This window comes from Chaetodon trifascialis, chromosome 8 (assembly GCF_039877785.1).
Source record: "Chaetodon trifascialis isolate fChaTrf1 chromosome 8, fChaTrf1.hap1, whole genome shotgun sequence".
NCBI lineage: Eukaryota > Metazoa > Chordata > Actinopteri > Chaetodontiformes > Chaetodontidae > Chaetodon > Chaetodon trifascialis.
The window spans coordinates 29332807-29352218 of record NC_092063.1 but is presented as its reverse complement, the minus strand read 5'-3'; the positions used below and the strand labels follow the sequence as shown (position 1 = coordinate 29352218).

Here is a 19412-nt window from a genome sequence, read left to right as displayed (position 1 = left end):
GGGAGTCCCACACACCTGGAGAATCTATGTTAAGCAGTAGGGAAGCTGTTGTGGAAGCTTGTGTGGTAGTAAAGAGTTGTCAAACAACTCTTTACTACCACACTGCCTTGTCTCCCATCTGTATATTATGAATGTAAAAGTGTTAGCTGCTCTACCTTGGGACAGAGTGTTGGTTGGGTAGCTGGATTCTGGCAGCTGGTACGTAGGAAGTGTTGGCATCCCTGTAGGAGGAAATCCACCTGGCAACAGGTGGTTGAATGCTGCTAGCTGATTGGCTCCTGCTTGTTTTCTCCACCTGGCCCTTCGATTGCTGAACCACACCTGAAAAAAACAGAACCAAAACTGAAAGCATACGTTTCATTAGTCATTTTTACTCACAATGGGCTTTCCTCTTTTATTTTCAGAAATTACACGTTTGTGTCACAGTGGAAAGTTTGTTTAGGGCAGTTTTGTTCTGTAATTAAGTATTTGACTTGAGGTTAGTGGTTTGAGGCGACTGGAACTGTGTAGTGCACAGTGTTCACCACTCCAGTGGAGCTATCTCTGTCAACGGCACAAGCACATTTACTGCTGGATACTCCAAATGTAAACCCAGCATCACTGATGGGTGTTGTTGAATGTCTTCAGATAACCTTAACTACACCTAACAATAATGTCATGGTGTACTGACATGCTCTAAAATACACTTTCACATTACTGCAGCAATGTGGAAACTTAGCTTTAGAATTAGAATGAGCTGTTTATGTTGCTTTAATCTTTTTTTTTTTTTTTAGTCTTACAACATCAGAAGAGCTCAAGTAAAGAAACTTGCAAATTACAAAAACAAAAAAGAGGTGATTGATCTTTGGCATGGAAGAGGTATGTCAATGGACTGTGTGTGCACTCTATTATGTGCAAATGGAGTGAGTGTGTGTGGTTAATCATGCGTTGTTCCTCATTGACTTGAGACAGCAGAATGCAGCCTCAATAGGATGAATAGAGGCCAAAGAGGAGGGAGAGGAGGCAGAGGAGGGGTCAACATCCCACAGATGAACACTTCACACATGACTGATCAAAGCAGCTAACACACTTACAACCTTATAGTTTTACACATGGTATAGAGGCTTTGGAATTCTCTTTTTTGGGAAACACAATAATTCTAGTTTAATTTTATCCACTTAATATTACAAAAGCAAATAAGAAAAAAAAGAAACTGAATTCAGTGAGCCAAATAAAAGATTTTTAAGATCCCTTCAGAACTACCTCTTGTTAAGATTTACTTCATTGATGAGATCATGCAGTCAGTGTAAGTCCAAATGTATTGCTTGATTCACCAGTACACAGTTTGTTTGTTTTTGGTTTTTTTTTTTGTCCAACTTCAAACTTTAATATCAACGCTAACAGTTTCCTTTACATAGTGTGGTAAGGATGTGGATGTAGCAATCTCTGAGTACATACAGTATGTCAAGATACTACCCAACTAAAGTGGAACCAGCAACAGTGAGTGAGGTAGCACCGTATGCTTCTACATGACTTCCTGTCTAAACTGCAGGTCTCAAGTGTTTTTAAGACAATGGACATAACTAAAAGTCTTACTGTATGTGTAGTATCATCAGATATTTCTTCAGGGTTTTAAAAGAAAAGGACTGATGTCAAAAACAAGGACATGTCAAACACACATACCTACACCCTAGCCCTGTAAAGTGAGTGAAATCAGGCAGATTGTGAAATGATAAAAGAGTGTGTATTTGCCAAAAGCCAAACTGTCCTCTTTTTCAACTCAGCATGACACTAATTCCCAAGTTCTTAATTAAAGCCAGCAAAAAGACAGAAGCTCAGAGCAAGTATCATCCTGTCAGTCTGCAGAAAACACATTCACAGAACCTGGATCTGTCTCTGTCCCACCATGTCCTCCTCACACACACTACCCCACATTAGGACACATAGCTAACGGCACCTTTGTCCATTGTGTCATTTCAATCAAACCATACAATGCCACTCACATGAGTTAAGACAAGAACACACACATACACATCATACATTCAAAGCAGTAGCAGGAATCTATGTATTGCCTCCAGCTTTCTATCCACCCACTTTCTCCAGGAATCCTCCTTTTTCATTTGGAGCAAATGAAAACATGCCTTTCAAGTGGAGAAGATCATTTGGAAACCTATATCTGAAGAGGAGACTTATATACTTAGAACAGGTGTTGTTGCCCCAAGGTACCACTGCATGAGAAGCAGAAGAAGAAGAGTCTGACTGATCAACCCAACAGTCCAACTGCCTCTGCAGAGCAAAGGCATGAGAGTGAGAAGAAGCAGAATATCACTTCTCATCCTGTCACCTCCTCCCGACCAGAGCTGCAGAAAAAGTCATGCAGCTGCCATGATATGTTACTAGTTTATCTCATTGTTCTTTGGTTTCTAAAGGCAGAATGTATTACTGTATGTGTGCATCAATAGTCATGTATTTGTGCCACCAGGTGATAAATCAAATTAATCAAAAAAATTAAACAGAAGAGAATATAGCATGTTGTTTTTGTTACTTTAGGTGGATTCAGTTACCACTGGTCAGAGCCAGGCTAGCTGTTTCCCCCCTGTTTACAGTCTTTATGCTAAGCTAAGCTTGGCATAAGTAACAACTGGTGAATGTGGCTTCATATTCAACAGACATTCTCATGTAAATCTCAGCAAGAAGGATCTCCCTAAATGTGACGCTACAAATGCCAACAGAATTTTATGGGCACAAGTTAAACCATTCTGTCCACGCTCACAGACCAATTCAAATGCAGACTTTAGTCAGTGCGTTAGTGTAAGACTGTGCAGAAGCTTCACTCTGACGTATAGCTTCACCACTTACACAAGTACAAGTACGCTGACACTCAATGCCACTTCACTCACTTACACAAACTGATGAACTAACACTAACTGACTTACTGACTCTTTCACTGATATACTTTGTGATAAAATCCTCACTCATTCCTTTTTTTTATTTCTTCTCTGCAACTTCTGAAGTGCTGACAGAATGATTTCATTGATTTGTCCATCAACACAAAGTAATCACCAATCATTTTTATAATCATGATATTTAATATAAGTAATATAAAATATAATATAAGTCATACTTATGTATAAGTCATACTTATGTAAATAACATGTAAATAATAAGCTGTTTTTCTAATGTGACAATTTGCTGTGTTTCACTGATGTATATCATTGTAATCAAATAATGAATGAATTTTGGTTTTAGACTGTTGAACATATCACCTGACCTGAACTTTTTAACTAATTGTGTGGTATGTGATCATTTAAATCTTACCGGCACTTACACCAGTCAAAGATTACTCACATATGCCCCTGAAACAATTCCACATTAACAATATCTTACACACAATTTAAAAGTTGATGTAGTTTGAGTGAATAGTAATTTACACTTGAATGCTGTTACATATTGTTTTATTATAGCTGCCAGATATGCAGTATGTAGCAGAAGTCAGGGGTGGACAGTAACAAAGTACATTTACTTGAGTACTGTACTTATGTACATTTTTTTAATATCTGTTCTTTACTTGAGTTTTTGTGTGTGTGTGTGTGTGTGTGTGTGTGTGTGTGTGTGTGTGTGTGTGTGTGTGTGTGTGTGTGTGTGTGTGTGTGTGTGTTTGTGTGTGTGTGTTTGTGTGTGTGTGTGTGTGTGTGTGCGTGTGTGTGTGTGTGTGTGTGTGTGGAAACATAGGACTTTTAGGACATAGGACTTCACATAAATTTGATTGACAAATATTGTATTTTTGTCTCCACTGCATTTCTATGAATTTCCCCATTACTCCTTAGATACCTTCGAGTCAGTGAATTTTAATGAATTTTATTTTCTTTGGCCATGCACTGTATTTATCACAGGAGAAAAAACAGTCACAGTGAACAACTCCTCCGATAGATAGGCGCCCTTGGAGAATCAATGCCAAGGATCATTGAAATTCCTGTTTTTTCTGGTCATTTTTGATGCATCTATATATCAATTTAATGAAGTACCAGTAGGCTTACTTCAAAAGTTGCAAAACTGTGCTAATACATGCATTTGACTGTTCATTTGCTGACCTTGGAAACAGCAATTGAAAAAACTGGTCACAGCTTAAGGTCCACATACTTGCTTCCTTTGAAGCTTTCCGTCCTAATCAGCAGATTGAGTTTGCTCATTTTGCTCAACTGTAATGGAACTATGCTGCCCTACAAAGGCAAAAGGCACTAATTACAAATTTGGTCAAAGTTTAATTCTAACCTTTATTCTGACTATTCTGATCTATCTGTTTTACTATTTAGAAAAAAAAACATTATGCCATAAAAATGTTTAATTTCCATCAAAAATACTTCCAAAATTTGTAGTAACAACACAATGGACCTAAAAACCAAGTGAAAAGGCAGTATTCTGCACTTCATCTGTGTAGTTACTACATTCTGACTGTGTATCAATGCTTGGGCTGCAGAGAGTTACTGAACTTTCTGTACTCTGCTACAGAACGACAACTAACTTGGCAGCTAATGGCTATATCAGGTGGAAGCTAGGTTATGAGATAAGGCTTAGCCCAGTGTTTCTCAATTCCTCAGGCCCCACTGCCCTGCATGTTTTAGATGTTTCCCTCCTCCACCACACCTGATTCAAATGATCAAGTCGTCATCAAGCTCTGCAGTGGCCTGATAACGAGCCACTCATTTGAATCAGGTGTGTTGGAGCAGGAAATATCTAAAACATGCAGGGCAGTGGGGCCCGAGGACCGGAATATTTTCGTTGCTGAGTTTTTTTATTCAACATAATTCAATGAGACAGAAGCTAAATCAATTCATGGGGGAGAAAAAGTGAATTTAATGTGATTTGGGGTTTAAGCTCCCTTTAAATCACACATAAATGTATTCAATTGTAAATTAATGTATTAAATTGACTTCAATAGAAATATTAAAAATACTCTGACAGATAGAGACTTCACCAAACACAGAAACACTTGATTCCTCTAAGCTATGGACTGCAAACAACAATCAAACTAAAGTTCATTTTTTGAAACAAACTTAGGTCGCTTTCACACCAGAGCTGTTTGGTCCGTTTTAAACGGACCAGAGTTCATTTCCTCGGAGAGTCCGCTTTGTTTGGGCAGGTATGAAAGCTCATCTGAACTCTGGTGCGGACCAAACCAGCGAACTCTGGTCCGCCTGAAAACGTGGGTCTCGGTTCGCTTGCAAGTGAACCCTGGTTCGATTCGTATGCAGTGTGAAAGCTCACCGGACCAAACACAGGACCAAATGTGTGTAGTGACGCTGTACGCAATGCATACGCAGTTATAGGTTTACTAAAATCATGTATTCTGTGCTAAAATATAACGTATCTCATCTGTATTGATAATATAGCTTGATTCTGCATCTCTTTTTACAGATCATTCGTCCTTACGTGAATGTTTACTGTTGATGGCAAGTGACCGCTGACATTAGCATTTGCTAGCCAGCTTAGCTCAATTGTCTGAACAACAATAACCCATAAATTCACAATTTGGCATATTTAAACAAAATCAAATCACAACTACCAACAGTCACAGTCCTTAAACTCTGAGCTCATATGTTGTCACATGTTAGATCATCAAAGTTAGAAAAAAATAACAGAATCAATCCCTGCCAAGCTACGATAGCATTATAGCAAAAGTTGCGTTCACTGTTGTTTTTCAGGCCGGGAGGGAGAGATTTCCCCTCCTACTTTGTCCAATTGACAAGCGCCCCACGTGATGCTCCTCAGAAAGTTCGGTGCGCTTTAGAAATCACAGTGTGAAAGCAGAACTGAACCTAGTGATAAATGCAACAATGTTGCGACTTTCAGCTCCCCAGTCAAACCGAGTCCGCTTGGTCAGGTGTGAAAACAACCTTAAAATAGATCAGAAAGCTGAGAGAACACATATTGTTGGTAAATACTGCAGTTTGACAATGATTTTTTAGAAAATCACATCTTAAAACACATCAAATGAAAGCATTACATCCTTTCTGTTTTACAGTTTGATGTGCAGTCTGGAAACATTATATCCCCTTTTTTCAACTTTACTGCTTCTGTTGTTACGCTACACTGCCTTTATGGGACAGTATACATGAACAAACTCTCCAGTTTCAAAACAATGACAGTTCATTCTTGACAGCTGATACTTGACAATGTCAAGTCAACATGGATGAGGACCATATGATATGGTGTAAAGCTCTGGAACAAGTGAAAAAGTGGACCTTGAGTTTTTAACTTTTCCTTTTTGAATATCTAATATCACTGAAACCTGTGTGACTGAATGTAGACCAGTCACGTAGAGGTACACAGATCATTCAGAGTTCTGTAGTTAAAAGAACAAAGTGGCAGAATGTGGACTTGTTTCCATGCCATGCTGGTTTCTCTCCCTCTCAGTTTTGCTGGGTCTTGATTGATCCACGTGGCTGTTGTGGATTAAAGCTCCCATGAGACTGCCCAGACACTTCTGTGATCTGCTATGAATTTTACAATGAGTGGTGGGCTTGAAAGTGGTGGGAAAAACAGATTCCAGCCAAGATGTTGGGGAGTGAGACATGCATGAGGAATGCAGCCCCCGCCCCATTTCTAAACACCTAACAGCTGTTGTTAGCAGTCCACAGTATTTTCTCCAGACACTGTGGGGCTGCCAAAACCTAACAGAGTCCAAAGACAGGTTCCTCAGCTGAGATGTGAACAGCTGGCAGCGTCTCCACCATTAAATTGTATGTGGATAGTTGGACACAGCGGGTAAATATGGGATTTGGTCTGTAAACTATAACTATAATGTGACTTCTTGTACAACAATACAAATAAATCCAATCACAGAGGTTCTCGAAACAGGTTGAGAAAAACTGTCTTCTGTGAATGTTTATCGGAACAGAAAAGAAAATCAAGGTTAAGGGGAAAGTCAGCTTACCACCTGAAACAAAGATGAAGTGGTATCCAGGTGACATGTTTAAGCAGTACTTTGCTTAGCATTTAGTATCATGGCTAGAAATGGTGTCCAAATGGATCTGTGGCCCCAACTCAGTGAGACAAAGAAATCAGACTATACAGTGTCCAGTGATGTGTCTCCACCCCAATACAAGTGAAGTGACAGAAATTTGTTTCTTTCCTCAGTTTGTTCATTTTCAAATTACATTTTTATCTAAGGGGTGAACACTCCCTTCAACTGAGCCTTCGGTCAGTGGCATCTCCAAACATGATGAATGAAAAATGACAGGTACACAATTTATGCCATTTTTTCCACATAGCATTATTGGAACAGGTGCACATATTTTGCCACACCTGCACAGTTGGGACTGATTCAGGTCACATTCAAGTCTGTTTTTGTGTGGCTGCTTCCGATATGACGTTCAGTTTGAGTGACACCAGTCCGCAAGTCTGAAGGCTTATCGGATATCCGATATAATCCTATTAGGCAAGATTTTACTACTCTGGGAAGTTATCATTGGAAGAAATTATTTTATCTTCCATCTCAGCGATGGTGTGGTAAACAGTTGAAATTTGAAGTTCACATTACAAAGTAATGTACCAGGACTTTGCCCAGGTAGGTTTCTTTGCCAATGCAATACTTTGTTGAATGACAGACGCAAAAACTGATCCACATTCAGTGAATGAGGGCTTTCATTTTTTCAAGCAGTGCTAACATTGTTCTGGACATGGAATATGGAAATTCCCCCTCAACATGTAGAAAATGAGCAATTTTTTTGTGTGTATGGTGTGGTGAGAGCCTGGATGGATGGATGGATGGATGGATGGATGGATGGATGGATGGATGGATGGATGGATGGATGGATGGATGGATGTCAGTGTATTACCTGGACCCTGGCCTCAGTGAGCTTGGTCCTCTGTGCCAGCTCCTCTCTGGTGTAGATGTCAGGGTAGTGGGTTCTCTCAAAAGCCTTCTCAAGCTCCTCCAGCTGCTCTGCTGTGAATGTGGTTCGGCTCCTACGCTGCTTCCTCTTCAGTGGGAGGTCAGGCTCTGACTCCACATCTGATACTTCATCCATCCGACTGCCTGGACAAACACATTAGGGGTGACTTCATGTCAGCATGTTTTATATTGTGAATAAAAACATAAAAAACATAGAAAAAAAATATTAACATAGTGAATAAAAGACTGAGATGTACAATCTAACTGTCCCAAATCAGCTCTATGGATGGGAGGAGACTCATGCAACAATGAAACAACATCACACTACTTGCCATAAGTTTCTCCCAATCAAAAGGCTCATCATTTTGAATAGTAAAAATATTCTCATTGGATTACCTCTTTTCCTGGGTACCTTCTGATATCAGTAATACTACATACTGTAATTGATCATTAGCAACCACTTGCTTCACTATTCATTATTGGCTCAAAATTATGAAAGTGACAAATATCTGTGTGCATTCCCATATACAATATAAGAATATGTAGTATATTTAGTTAATCAACTAACTGTGACTACAGTTAGGTGGTCAGAATCAGATACCTGTGAAATGTAAATGAAATGTTGTGAACATCCCTGCATTATATAAATTAAAACACTAAAGGATATATAAATTAAGCACTTTATTTACGTGTTACTTGAAGAATATGTACACACGGCTTACACATTATGATGCACTATGAGTTTATGAGGCACTGCTGGCAAGAGAGACAATTGTTGGAGAGGGTGAATGAAGTCATTAGCCGTGTTTCCATCAAGGTGTTTGTATGTGCATTTTGAAATATTCAAAAAGCTTGATGGAAACTGCAAATAGATAGATAGATAGATAGATAGATAGATAGATAGATAGATAGATAGATAGATAGATAGATAGATAGATAGATAGATAGATAGATAGATAGATTTCTCATTTGGTGAGATACTTGCACAAACCTTTCCCCATTTTGGCATTTGTTCCATCCATAAATAAAGTAAAAAGTGTAAAGTGCTTAATTTATATGTCCTTTAGTGTTTTCATTTAAATAATGCAGGGATGTTCACAACATTTCACTTTCAACCAGGTATCTGATTCTGACCACCGAGCTATAGTCACTAAATGCAGGAACTAGTTCACTCAATCCTTGTTGCTTTGATATTTTAAAGCAAATGGTTGTCTAGTGGCAATTTTAGGACTCTCTGGGCTCTATTTTCGACTCAAAGTCAGGTCCACTGTACCGCTGGCGCATTTCCTCCCCCTTCTCATCTCAGTCCCACCCAACAGCGCAACTCGGAAAGAGGGAGGGGAGAAGGCGTGGAGTGGGTTTGACACAGCCAAGTGAAATTTTCACCAATCACAGCAGCTCCTAACCTCACCTTTAAGAACGCCACTGGCCAGGCGCATGGCAAGTTTCAAGGATGACTGAGACACCACAGGAAAGTGTCCAACGCCGAAACTTCTCCCAGGAGGAGACTGACGTCACATCCGTTTATATTACTTTGCACACCTGTTTGTATATGATGTTTATTTTTTCTCAGTATATATATATATATGTGTGTGTGTGTGTGTGTGTGTGTGTGTGTGTGTGTGTGTGTGTGTGTGTATATATATGTGTGTGTGTGTGTGTGTGTTTGTGTGTGTGTGTGTGTGTGTGTGTGTGTGTATATATATATATGTGTGTGTGTGTGTGTTTGTGTGTGTGTGTGTGTGTGTGTGTGTGTGTGTGTGTGTGTGTGTGTGTGTGTGTATATATATATATATATAGTGGAGCAGAGGTTTGCAAATACAGTATGCCAGTCTGTATTTCTTGTAAATATGTGTCATATAAATGCATTGTGATGCAGCAAATTATGGGTTTTGACCGTGGAAAGCGGAGGGTGGATATGGATATTTTTCCATACATGAACAAAAAAATAATTTGTTTGTATGAGTGCATTCATTTTGTGCAGAAGTTTGTCATGTGCTGATAAAGTAAGAAAGAAAAGCACCATCAAACTGGCCTAGACAACTACAGGGTTGGCTTTGTAGTTTAATTAAACAAGGAATTATGGGATTAGCGTGAAGCTCCCATTACAGGCCACTGGAAGAGTCTCAGGGAGAGTATCTTTTTGTACTCCCCCTAGATGCCCCCCTTGAAAGCTCCTGCGGGAGAATTCTCAATGGATTACATGCGGCCGCAGGACATGCTGCTGCATTAATTAAATCAATTATTTCACTAGTTAGTGCCTGCAAAGATTTGTTTTCCTAAAAGCCAAGGTAAAAAACAAATATATTTCTACACATGCACATCTTTAAAGAAAGTTTCCGCATACAAAAAAATGTCTTGTTTGTGGCCAGTAGGTTGGTGGTAGTGGTGGTAGCGGTGGGGGGAGTTGCTGCAAAGCAATTTGGCACTAACTCAGCATGACAGCACTTGAGGCTGCTGCAGTGGGCTGGGATCACTTTCCAAAAGGCACCTCTGAGTCCTCCGGGTGCTGCTGCGATGGGATGGACTCTATTTGTTTTCCCTCCACACACTTCTGGATTTAGGGGAGGAGAGGGGCAGAGGTGGGAGGGAGGGAGGGATGTGTTTGAAAAAAACGACTACCCCGCCTCACAGTATTTTCAATCTCTGACTCTTCCACTCTGTTTCCATCAGCCCCACATGCGGATTTGGCCTTCGGCTGAGAAAAATTGCTGTTAGGCTTGTTATTTTTTTACTGCCTATATTCTTTTTCTTTTGAATCACCTTCTTCCAAACCAGGGACCTTAGTTTTCTTTTTTAAGAGTTTTAGGAGTGATGTTAGCCATCATCCCCAGTACAGGAGGCAGATGGTGTGTGCATCTGACATATGCAGAACTTTGCAAGTTCTCATATACATATTGATAGAATATTCTCAGCAGCATCTCTACCACCAAAGAAAATTACAGTTGTAGAAAACAGGGAGCCATAGGCTAACTTCAGACAGACTAGCACCAAGCCAAAGATGTAGTTTAAAAGCCTTCATTAGTTAGTGCATGTCTAAGTAAAAAATATGTCACAAAAAGAAAACACAGATTGGTTTTGAGTCTTCCTCAGGGCGTGGCAGCAAAGAGTCAACATCAGTGGAGTGCCATGATTCCTTATTTAGAAAATTTGTGGTCAGGAGGCTAAACTACACCAGCACAGTAAACATTCCTCAAGTAAACTATGTGGAAAAGGAGTTAATGTTCAGTAACAGTTATAACCAGAAGAATAAAAAGTTCAAATGAAACACATCAACAACAGTGAAAATACTACGCCAGTTGACAAAAAGCCAGTGTCTGCAATCTATTTCCTAATCAAAAACTGGATACACCAAAGCATCAAAGTTAAGCATCCAATAAGTCTCTCTCTGAAGTCATTTATTAAGATGATCACCATCTCTGAGACGCTCCTTCATATGCCCAAGTTAGACAGTTTATTTCTATTAAGTTCCCTTGTCTCGAGATCTACAAATTCCCTCTGTTTCATAATGTTAGAGCAGTGATTCTAAGTGATTTGCATGCATTTGAAAGTCCCAATAGGTCTCTTGAACCCACCGCTCCTGGTTTGCCGCAGAGGAAGGCAACCAGGATGGGTTAAAGGCGGAACACGAGTTTCACCAATTTGCATAGCGTGTGATTGCATGTATGTAATTGTGTGACAAATAAAGGGGATTGTCCCTCCGATTCTTCTTCTTCTGAACCAGTGGCCTGCCCTCCTAACTGGGAGATAGCTGTGTCAGTCTGTCCTTTATTGAGGGGACCAACAGATCATACATCATTCATCATATACAGCATACAGTATTTACTTAATCATGTGTTCCCTACCTTTGGGGTGTGACGCGTTAGAGGCATTTTCAGAGCATCAACTCAGTGTGAGGAAACCTTTTTCTCTTGTGGTATCTGCCCCCCGTCCATATAATGATTGAGCACGACATTTAGATTGTGGCACTCACACTGTGTCTCTGTCTTTCCAGAAACAGTTCCTGTTACTCTGAATAAGACCTCATTGTTAACATCGTTTTTAGCAGAACTACTTTCTATGTACAAACTACATAAATAAATAATGCTAATAAAAAAAACTAAAGACACTAAAAATTGGCATGAGGCACCCTATATGTCCCTGTGTTTTGGCAATAAAATTTTATTTGCATTTCCACAAGTTTGTCTTGCCAGAGTAGAGACTTTTTAAAAACTGGGTCACCTGAGAGCGGATTTGAAAGCAAAGATGGGAACGAAGCTGACAAGGATTGAACATGAAAATGAAAGTGCACGTCATGGCGCAGTGTCGCTAGCAGTGACAACCTCAACAGCACTGATGGTTTGCTATTGCATGCTTGCAGCAGCTACACACTCGCTTTGGATGGAAGCACAATAAGGATCCTACAGATGGAGGAGAATAAAGTTTGATGGACCGGTGGATCAAGAGGGTCAGCTTTTCTCTCCAGCTGATAATGGAAAGCAGAGATTATGGTAATGAGACAGACGTCTAGAGCCGATAGAGGGTCTAAACCTGAACTTCATCTTTGTCTCCACCAGATCCTTCAATTGGCATGCTATGTCTTATCAGGAAAATGGGAGCACGGTGCAGCTCCTTACACACACACGCACGCACACACACACACACACACACACACACACACAGGGTTTGCAAATGTGCTACAGCATTAAAACAAGCTTTACACTTTGGTTTCACACAACAGTCTGGTTTTGCTACAGACTGAATGTGATTAGTATAGAAACACATCCATGCTTATATTTTTTATCTTATCACTGGCAGTGTGCAGCAACATCAAACACACACACACACACACACACACACACACACACACACACACACACACACACACACACACACACTGTGTTTCTCCAAAAAAAAATCTAATTAAACAATTATGGTCCAAAGCCACTTATTCATTGTTACAGTAAAATGGGACATTCTGATTACTTAATAATGATAGCTGTAATTCGATTTCCCTGTTCTTTGGAGAGTTGTTTATCACCAAATTAATAACCAATTATGTTTTTCAAGATCAGAGCGTGTGCAATCCCTGAGCCTACAGCTTTCAAATGTTGCTTTTATTTGACTTTCCCTGTGTTGAAGAATCAGCCTAATGTTGAACTTGTGAGTGTTTTTGTTTGATTGTGACTATAGATGTCTGTTAGTACTAAATCCACTGGTATCATTCTAACAGTATAGAGAGCAAATGCAGAAAATTGGTTAGCACTGGTGGCAGTTTCTCAGTTCAAACATACAGCGTATAAATCAATATTGCCGAAGCCTTGGTGAAATTTGCGTTATGAAATACATCCTTTGGAGGGTAGATATTTAGGAGATTTAGTTATTGGGCTGTGTATTTGCTTGGGGGGCAGCTGCAGCCAGGTTTCTAGCAGTGTCTGTTGAGGATTCTGAAAAATATGCAGAACTTATATTTATATATATACACACACACACCAACTGGTTGATACAGCTAAGTGTGCCAAGAACTCATCCCTTCTATGACCATGTTTTCCATCCTCAGGACCCCCTTAAAGTTTTCTGGACTTACTAAATGTGAAACTGACTGAGGTGTTTTGTGTTTTTGCAGGAACAGACAAGATTGTTTGAATGGTATAATTTTAGCGGGGAGGACAGGGGTCCTAAAGCCTTTGTTCATCAAACTGCTCAGCAGACAGATGGCACAAGTCCTGTACTGACTGTCATTAAGACTGTAAACTGTAGGTTCGGGTGGAGAATACTGACAATCTTGTTCCCCACTTTGACCAAGACATGGGGACAAAGACTGAATGAGCTCTGGAGAGCAGCATGAAACTAATTATGGGTCATTTTGAAAATCATATTAGTTCCAGTATAATTACACCCAGGATCTGCTTTCAGTTTTGCTCCATAGGCTCTGACCAGTCAAACAGACTACACTGGCTCAACAGTTGATGAATTTATTAGTGCAAAACCAAGCCCTTCTCACAAAATGGCCTGTTGATGCTCCAGTTTTGTCCACAGCTGTTGTGCTTGTGTGCATGAGAGATAAAAGGAGAAAATTTTTTCTAGTGTGCTGTCTGTGATAAGAATCTTTTTCCACTATCTGCTCAGGGCAGGGCATAGGGCAGGATTTCACCCACCTGCCTGCTCTCCTCACTGCTGACACTTACGTTTTCCACACCACTACTACACACCTCCTCTCAACTTCCCTTGACTGTTAAGTCAATTTTGTTGTCCAGAGCTCATCAACATGGCACACCTCACACCAGAAAAACTAAAATTTAAAATTTAATTAGATTAAAGTCTGTATCAAAATAAAAATGGTACAACTGGTTCTGTAGAACAGCATTCTCATGGCCAACCAAAGACCTCTGCAGCATTTGGGGAAATGTGATTGTTTCCTGACACACACCAGTCAGTATGAGTCAGATGAGAAGGTGGAAATCAATTTTATCTCTATTTGTCCATTAGACAGATCGACCACACAAAGAGCAAAGTAGCAAACCTCTCTCCTGGTGATTATGGTAAATAAACTCAAATCTAAGTTCATGTATCACCACCATCAACTTTTAGTTTTTTTAACCACACCGTATTATTGCCATAAAACATGTTGGAGGAAACATAATGGTTGCCTTAGTTATGTTCACTGGCATCATTTTTTCCAATCTCGGAAGTTTTGCACCTCACAGAAGTCATAGGGAGGAGGTGGATGGATGGACAAAAAAACAGGACCACCGAAGGGTTTTTGTACTGCGTGTGGTTATCTCTTTTAGAATGCTTTTAGCATTCTCTTTTAGAAAGAAATATATTGACAATCAACATTTGACATATATGTGCGTTCAACATTTTGTTACTTTGCAGATATATTAATTAAAATTGTCTCCTGGCTGAAAACATATTTGTAGTTTCAATAAGCAGTATAGAAGTCATTGTAAGCAGAGGGCTTGGAAGAAAACTTTTCTGTATTCAGTACCTCTGTGTCAGTCATGTACAACCCTGATTCCAAAAAAGATGGGTCACTGTAAAACGTGTGATATATATAAGAAGAAATCCTTTATTTATCACATTTTGACACACAACATGCGAAGTTAGGGAGGGGAAATTGCACACGTCGTGCATATGTGAAATTAGCTCTCCGCCTTTAACCCATCCTAGGTCTGTCCTTCCTCCGCGGCGGACCAGGAGTGGTGGGCTGCCGACGACCGGCGCCCGGAGACCAGTTCCTTGTCGTCACCATTGGTCAGGTGGTGATCTTCTTGTATGTTTTTGCATATGTGATAAGATATGTGATAACTTACTAATCCTTTCTGACATATACTCAATTGAAAACAGTCCAAAGACAATGGGCTCTATTTTCAACTCCGCCACCGCGCCACTGGCGCAGTGGTATTTTCGAGCAGCGCAGGCAGGCACACGGCACACTTGGTATTTTGGTAAACCGAGGCGTACAGAGGTGCGCCAGGATGGGCGTTGCAGCGCAGTAGGGGGGAGGTGTCGGCATAATGAGCCGGCGCATTGGAATTTTCGACCATTTCGGTCTGCACCAGCGGCATAAAAGTGCGCTGAAAGCTCGTCACCTCAGACTTGGTCAACTCTGTGCGCTGGCGGTGCACCGCAGCGCAAGTGGTTTTTTGTGGAGTTTCCACAGTGTCTGGCATTTCACTGCAATCAATAATTAGCAACAGCCACGATTCAATGCAACTATCTGAGTCAGCACATACAGTCAGACCTAAATTTATATATTTTGATCAGTATCTCATCTGACCACATCGCAAGCGTGTTCGGCACGTGTAATGGTCACTCACCCTGACCGAATGTACACAGGTGAAACAGGGATGTCTGGTGATCTGTGACTCAATTATTTTTGTTGCAGTGCTCCTTACAAGAATAGAATTAGAATAAAATTCGAAAAGAAAGAAAAGAGAGAGAACTATCTATATAAAAAATAAATATAAAAACTATATATATATATATATACACACACACACACACACACACACACCACAAAATATAGAACAGAATATAAAAATATTAAAATATATATATATATATACACACACACACACACACACACACACACACATATACATATATATATATATATATATATATATATATATATATATATATATATATATATATATACATACACACACACACACATATATATATACACACACACACACATATATATATATATATATATATATATATATATATATATATATATACATATATACATATATACACACACACACATATATATATATATATACACACACACACACACACACACACACACACACACATATATATATATATATATATATATATATATATATATATATATATATATATATATATATATATATATATATATATATATATATATATATACTGAGAAAAAATAAACATCATATACAAACAGGTGTACAAAGTAATACAAACGGATGTCATGAGACATGGGTGACGTCAGTCTCCTCCTGGGAGAGGTTTGGGCGTCAGACACTTTCCTGTGCGGTCTCAGTCATTCTCGAAACTTGCCATGCACCTCGCCAGCGGCGTTCTTAAAGGTGAGGCGAGGAGCTGCTGTGATTGGTGAAAATTTGACCCGGCTGTGTGAAATCCACTCCACGCCTTCTCCCCTCCCTCTTTCCCAGTTGGGGACTGAGATGAGAAGGGGGCGGAGATGCGCAGGTGGCGCAGTGCACGAAAATACCAGTCTGCTTTTTCTGAATTTGTTTGAACACGTTTCAAACAAGTTGGGACAGGAGCAACTAAAGACTTGGAAAGATGTGGAATGCTCCAAAAACACCTGTTCAACAGGTTCATTGTAACAGGTGATAGTATCATGATTGGGTATGAAAGGGGCATCCTGGAAAGGCTCAGTCAATCACAAGCGAGGATGGGGAGAGGTTACAGTCAAACAAAATTCCATTATTTGACATTACATTCCTTCATATTTGCTGTTGCTAATTAGTTGTACAGTATATAAAGATCATTTCTAGGGAAGAGGACTCAGACAGAGTAAGGTAAAGAGCTCCAGCCTGTGGCTCTTTTAGTCGTCTTGTCTTGGCTCCAAAGGCTCTTTGGATGCCTCTTTCTGCTCAGCTGCCTCAATGACAAAGTGGGTTCACCTTAAACAACAGAGGTCTGGGAGCCTCCCAGGGCCTTTCAGGGCCAATAGAGGCAGCGCTGCAGGGGGCTGCAGGCCATGAAAGACCATGAGCAGCCCTGTTGCACTCTGCAGGACTTCAGTAAACACTTCCAGACTGAGTCACTAAAGCTGAGCAGTGGAGCAAAGTGCCGCCTGCATATTTAAGAATTAAAGAGGTCAAATGTTCCAGAGGCATGGCATGGAACAGATAGACAGGGGAGGTTGTTGGAACATGAATGATTTTTTTTTTTTTTTTTTTTTAGGTATTGCTGCATATTAAAATTTCATAGTATTCAAGACTGAATGAAAGTAGTCATTTTTCAATATAATTACACTTATTTCAGATATGTGTTTCTCTAAACCTATATATGTTTATTTATATGAATACATTTGTGTGTCTGCCAATGCAAATCACGCATTTAAGAATATTTATGTCACCTATTGAAATGGGAATTCAACTTAATTCATACCAACTCTACAAAATGTCTTCTATAGATAAACAGCTCTCAGTTGCGCCTGAAGGTTTTTGTTCAATAGAAATGTAATTTGTATCACAGCTTACTGTATCAGCCACAGGTTCATTAAGTTTTTGCTGCAATGACATATTTTCATTTGACTTGCAGATTTTATGCATGTACCAACAATACAGAGCCTCGAATTGAGGGTCTGAACACTCAACTAATTGAGGCTGAAGCCAAAGTTTTTAAAATTATTCAAAAAACACAAAGGAAAGTGAAATAAAATCTGCCAGTTGGCACCAGGAACCGCTCTGTCAACAAAGGCCTCAAATTCAAGCCCAAGTGGGCAAAATTGAGCTGCAGCCGAGACCAGTGCTGTGCTGCCACTGCTGCCTCTGCACATACTCCCATTCACACAGTTCAGCATTGTTCCTGCCTTTGTTCCAATACAGCTCCAACACAATGGTATTTAGTCACAACAAATGCAGCAAAAGTGCATAGTAAGCAGCAGAAGTGGAGTGTGTGCAACGTAGGCAGTTTTATAATGATGGATAACATATTTGCCAAAAAAATTAGGAACTCCACATACTCTCTGTGCTGAAAAAAAAAAAGAACTGAAAAATCCCAACTTTTGTTGTTTTACTATGAAAAAATACTTGACTGCAGTTACAAACATATGGTCTCACAGAAAGCTATAGGAGTTATTACAGGCGAGCTGTGTGCTCACAGTAAACATTACAAAAAACTGGCACTCAATTCAATCCAGCCCACACAAAGATGCTGGCTTTATCAGGGCATTATGTCTTAGCAAACTGCTATTAATGCAAAGTCTTTATCTTCTTTCCTCCCAAGGCACTGGCATGCATGTGTCTTTATTTAGTAGATAAAAAATAGCCATAAACAAAAATTGCCGACTGTCAATATAAACACTGATAAGATTAGAGCTTGGAGCAAATATAATAAGAGGCACTCTTAAGATATACTCGACACAGCAAAGCCCTCAGTGGACAGCTGCAGGCTTAAAGAAAGCAATTGCAGAAAGTTTTAAAGAGCAATAGAATAATCTTATTTTGAAAGAAAGTAGATTAACAATCAGAGCAGTGCAAAGAAAATGAAGTGATTTGTGCTTGTTGGCTTTCTTTACAGATTCTGGTTTAAAAGCCTTGAAATGCACTCTGGTATGTTTGTAAGAGATGGAGGGATAGGTAAGCTTTTCATCTGCTGCTTGTCAGTCCAGAGGGAAAAAATTCCCTCTGCTGATGATGTCACCCGAGCCTTTCTAGGGCCTCTCAAATGTGTGTCATGCAGTGTGCATTATATGGTCATAAACCAGTCTCACCAATGTAGAAGAAGAAAAAAAGGCTCACCAATTTCCTAAAACAGTTGTTCAATGTAGTTTTTATCAAAAGTTCCTCAAAGAGAAGGAAATAGTGCATTTGATGGATATTATTTTCAGCAGCGGATGAATTCACATTTGGTGCTTCAAAGAGGATGGTGTATGCGAGGTGAGACTTAGGCTACGTTTACACGGAAACGATCTGAACAGAAAGCGCAAAAGTGGCGTTGCATTCTCGATTTTTATTCTGCATTTAGATGAGCGTTTTTTGGGGGAAATCTGCATGCATACGGTGATGCAAAAGTGTGTGGAATCAGAGAACGTCTAATGGAATTCCATGTTGTACGCACGCCAGGCAGATAGGTGCTAGTGTGAAACAACACCACGAAGTCTGTACGCCTGCGTAGAACACTCCTTCTACTTCTCTCCCTAGTAGCGCGACACAAACCATGTCGAAGAAGCGTGTAAAAACAATTTTGTCTGGACAGACAAGGAGGTGCAGTTATTATTATGTTTGTTATTATTTTCCTGCACTGGTGCATGCCTGTGACGTAAATGCGTACACGATGTGAGCAGATCCAGAGAATGTAA

The 19412-nt window shown here is 39.8% G+C and overlaps 1 protein-coding gene across 5 annotated transcripts in view; it reads right to left on the bottom strand.

The window, feature by feature from the left end:
• The window catches only part of LOC139335181 (paired box protein Pax-7-like), a 66657-nt gene that overhangs the window by 32369 nt on the left and 14876 nt on the right, over positions 1–19412 (bottom strand). For all 5 annotated transcript variants that reach the window (XM_070968668.1, XM_070968666.1, XM_070968664.1 and 2 more), the window contains 2 exons: positions 7818–8017; positions 156–321 (listed from right to left, as the gene is read on the bottom strand). In XM_070968668.1, coding sequence (XP_070824769.1) covers positions 156–321; positions 7818–8017 — 366 coding nt within the window. The remainder of the gene's footprint in view (positions 1–155; positions 322–7817; positions 8018–19412) is intronic.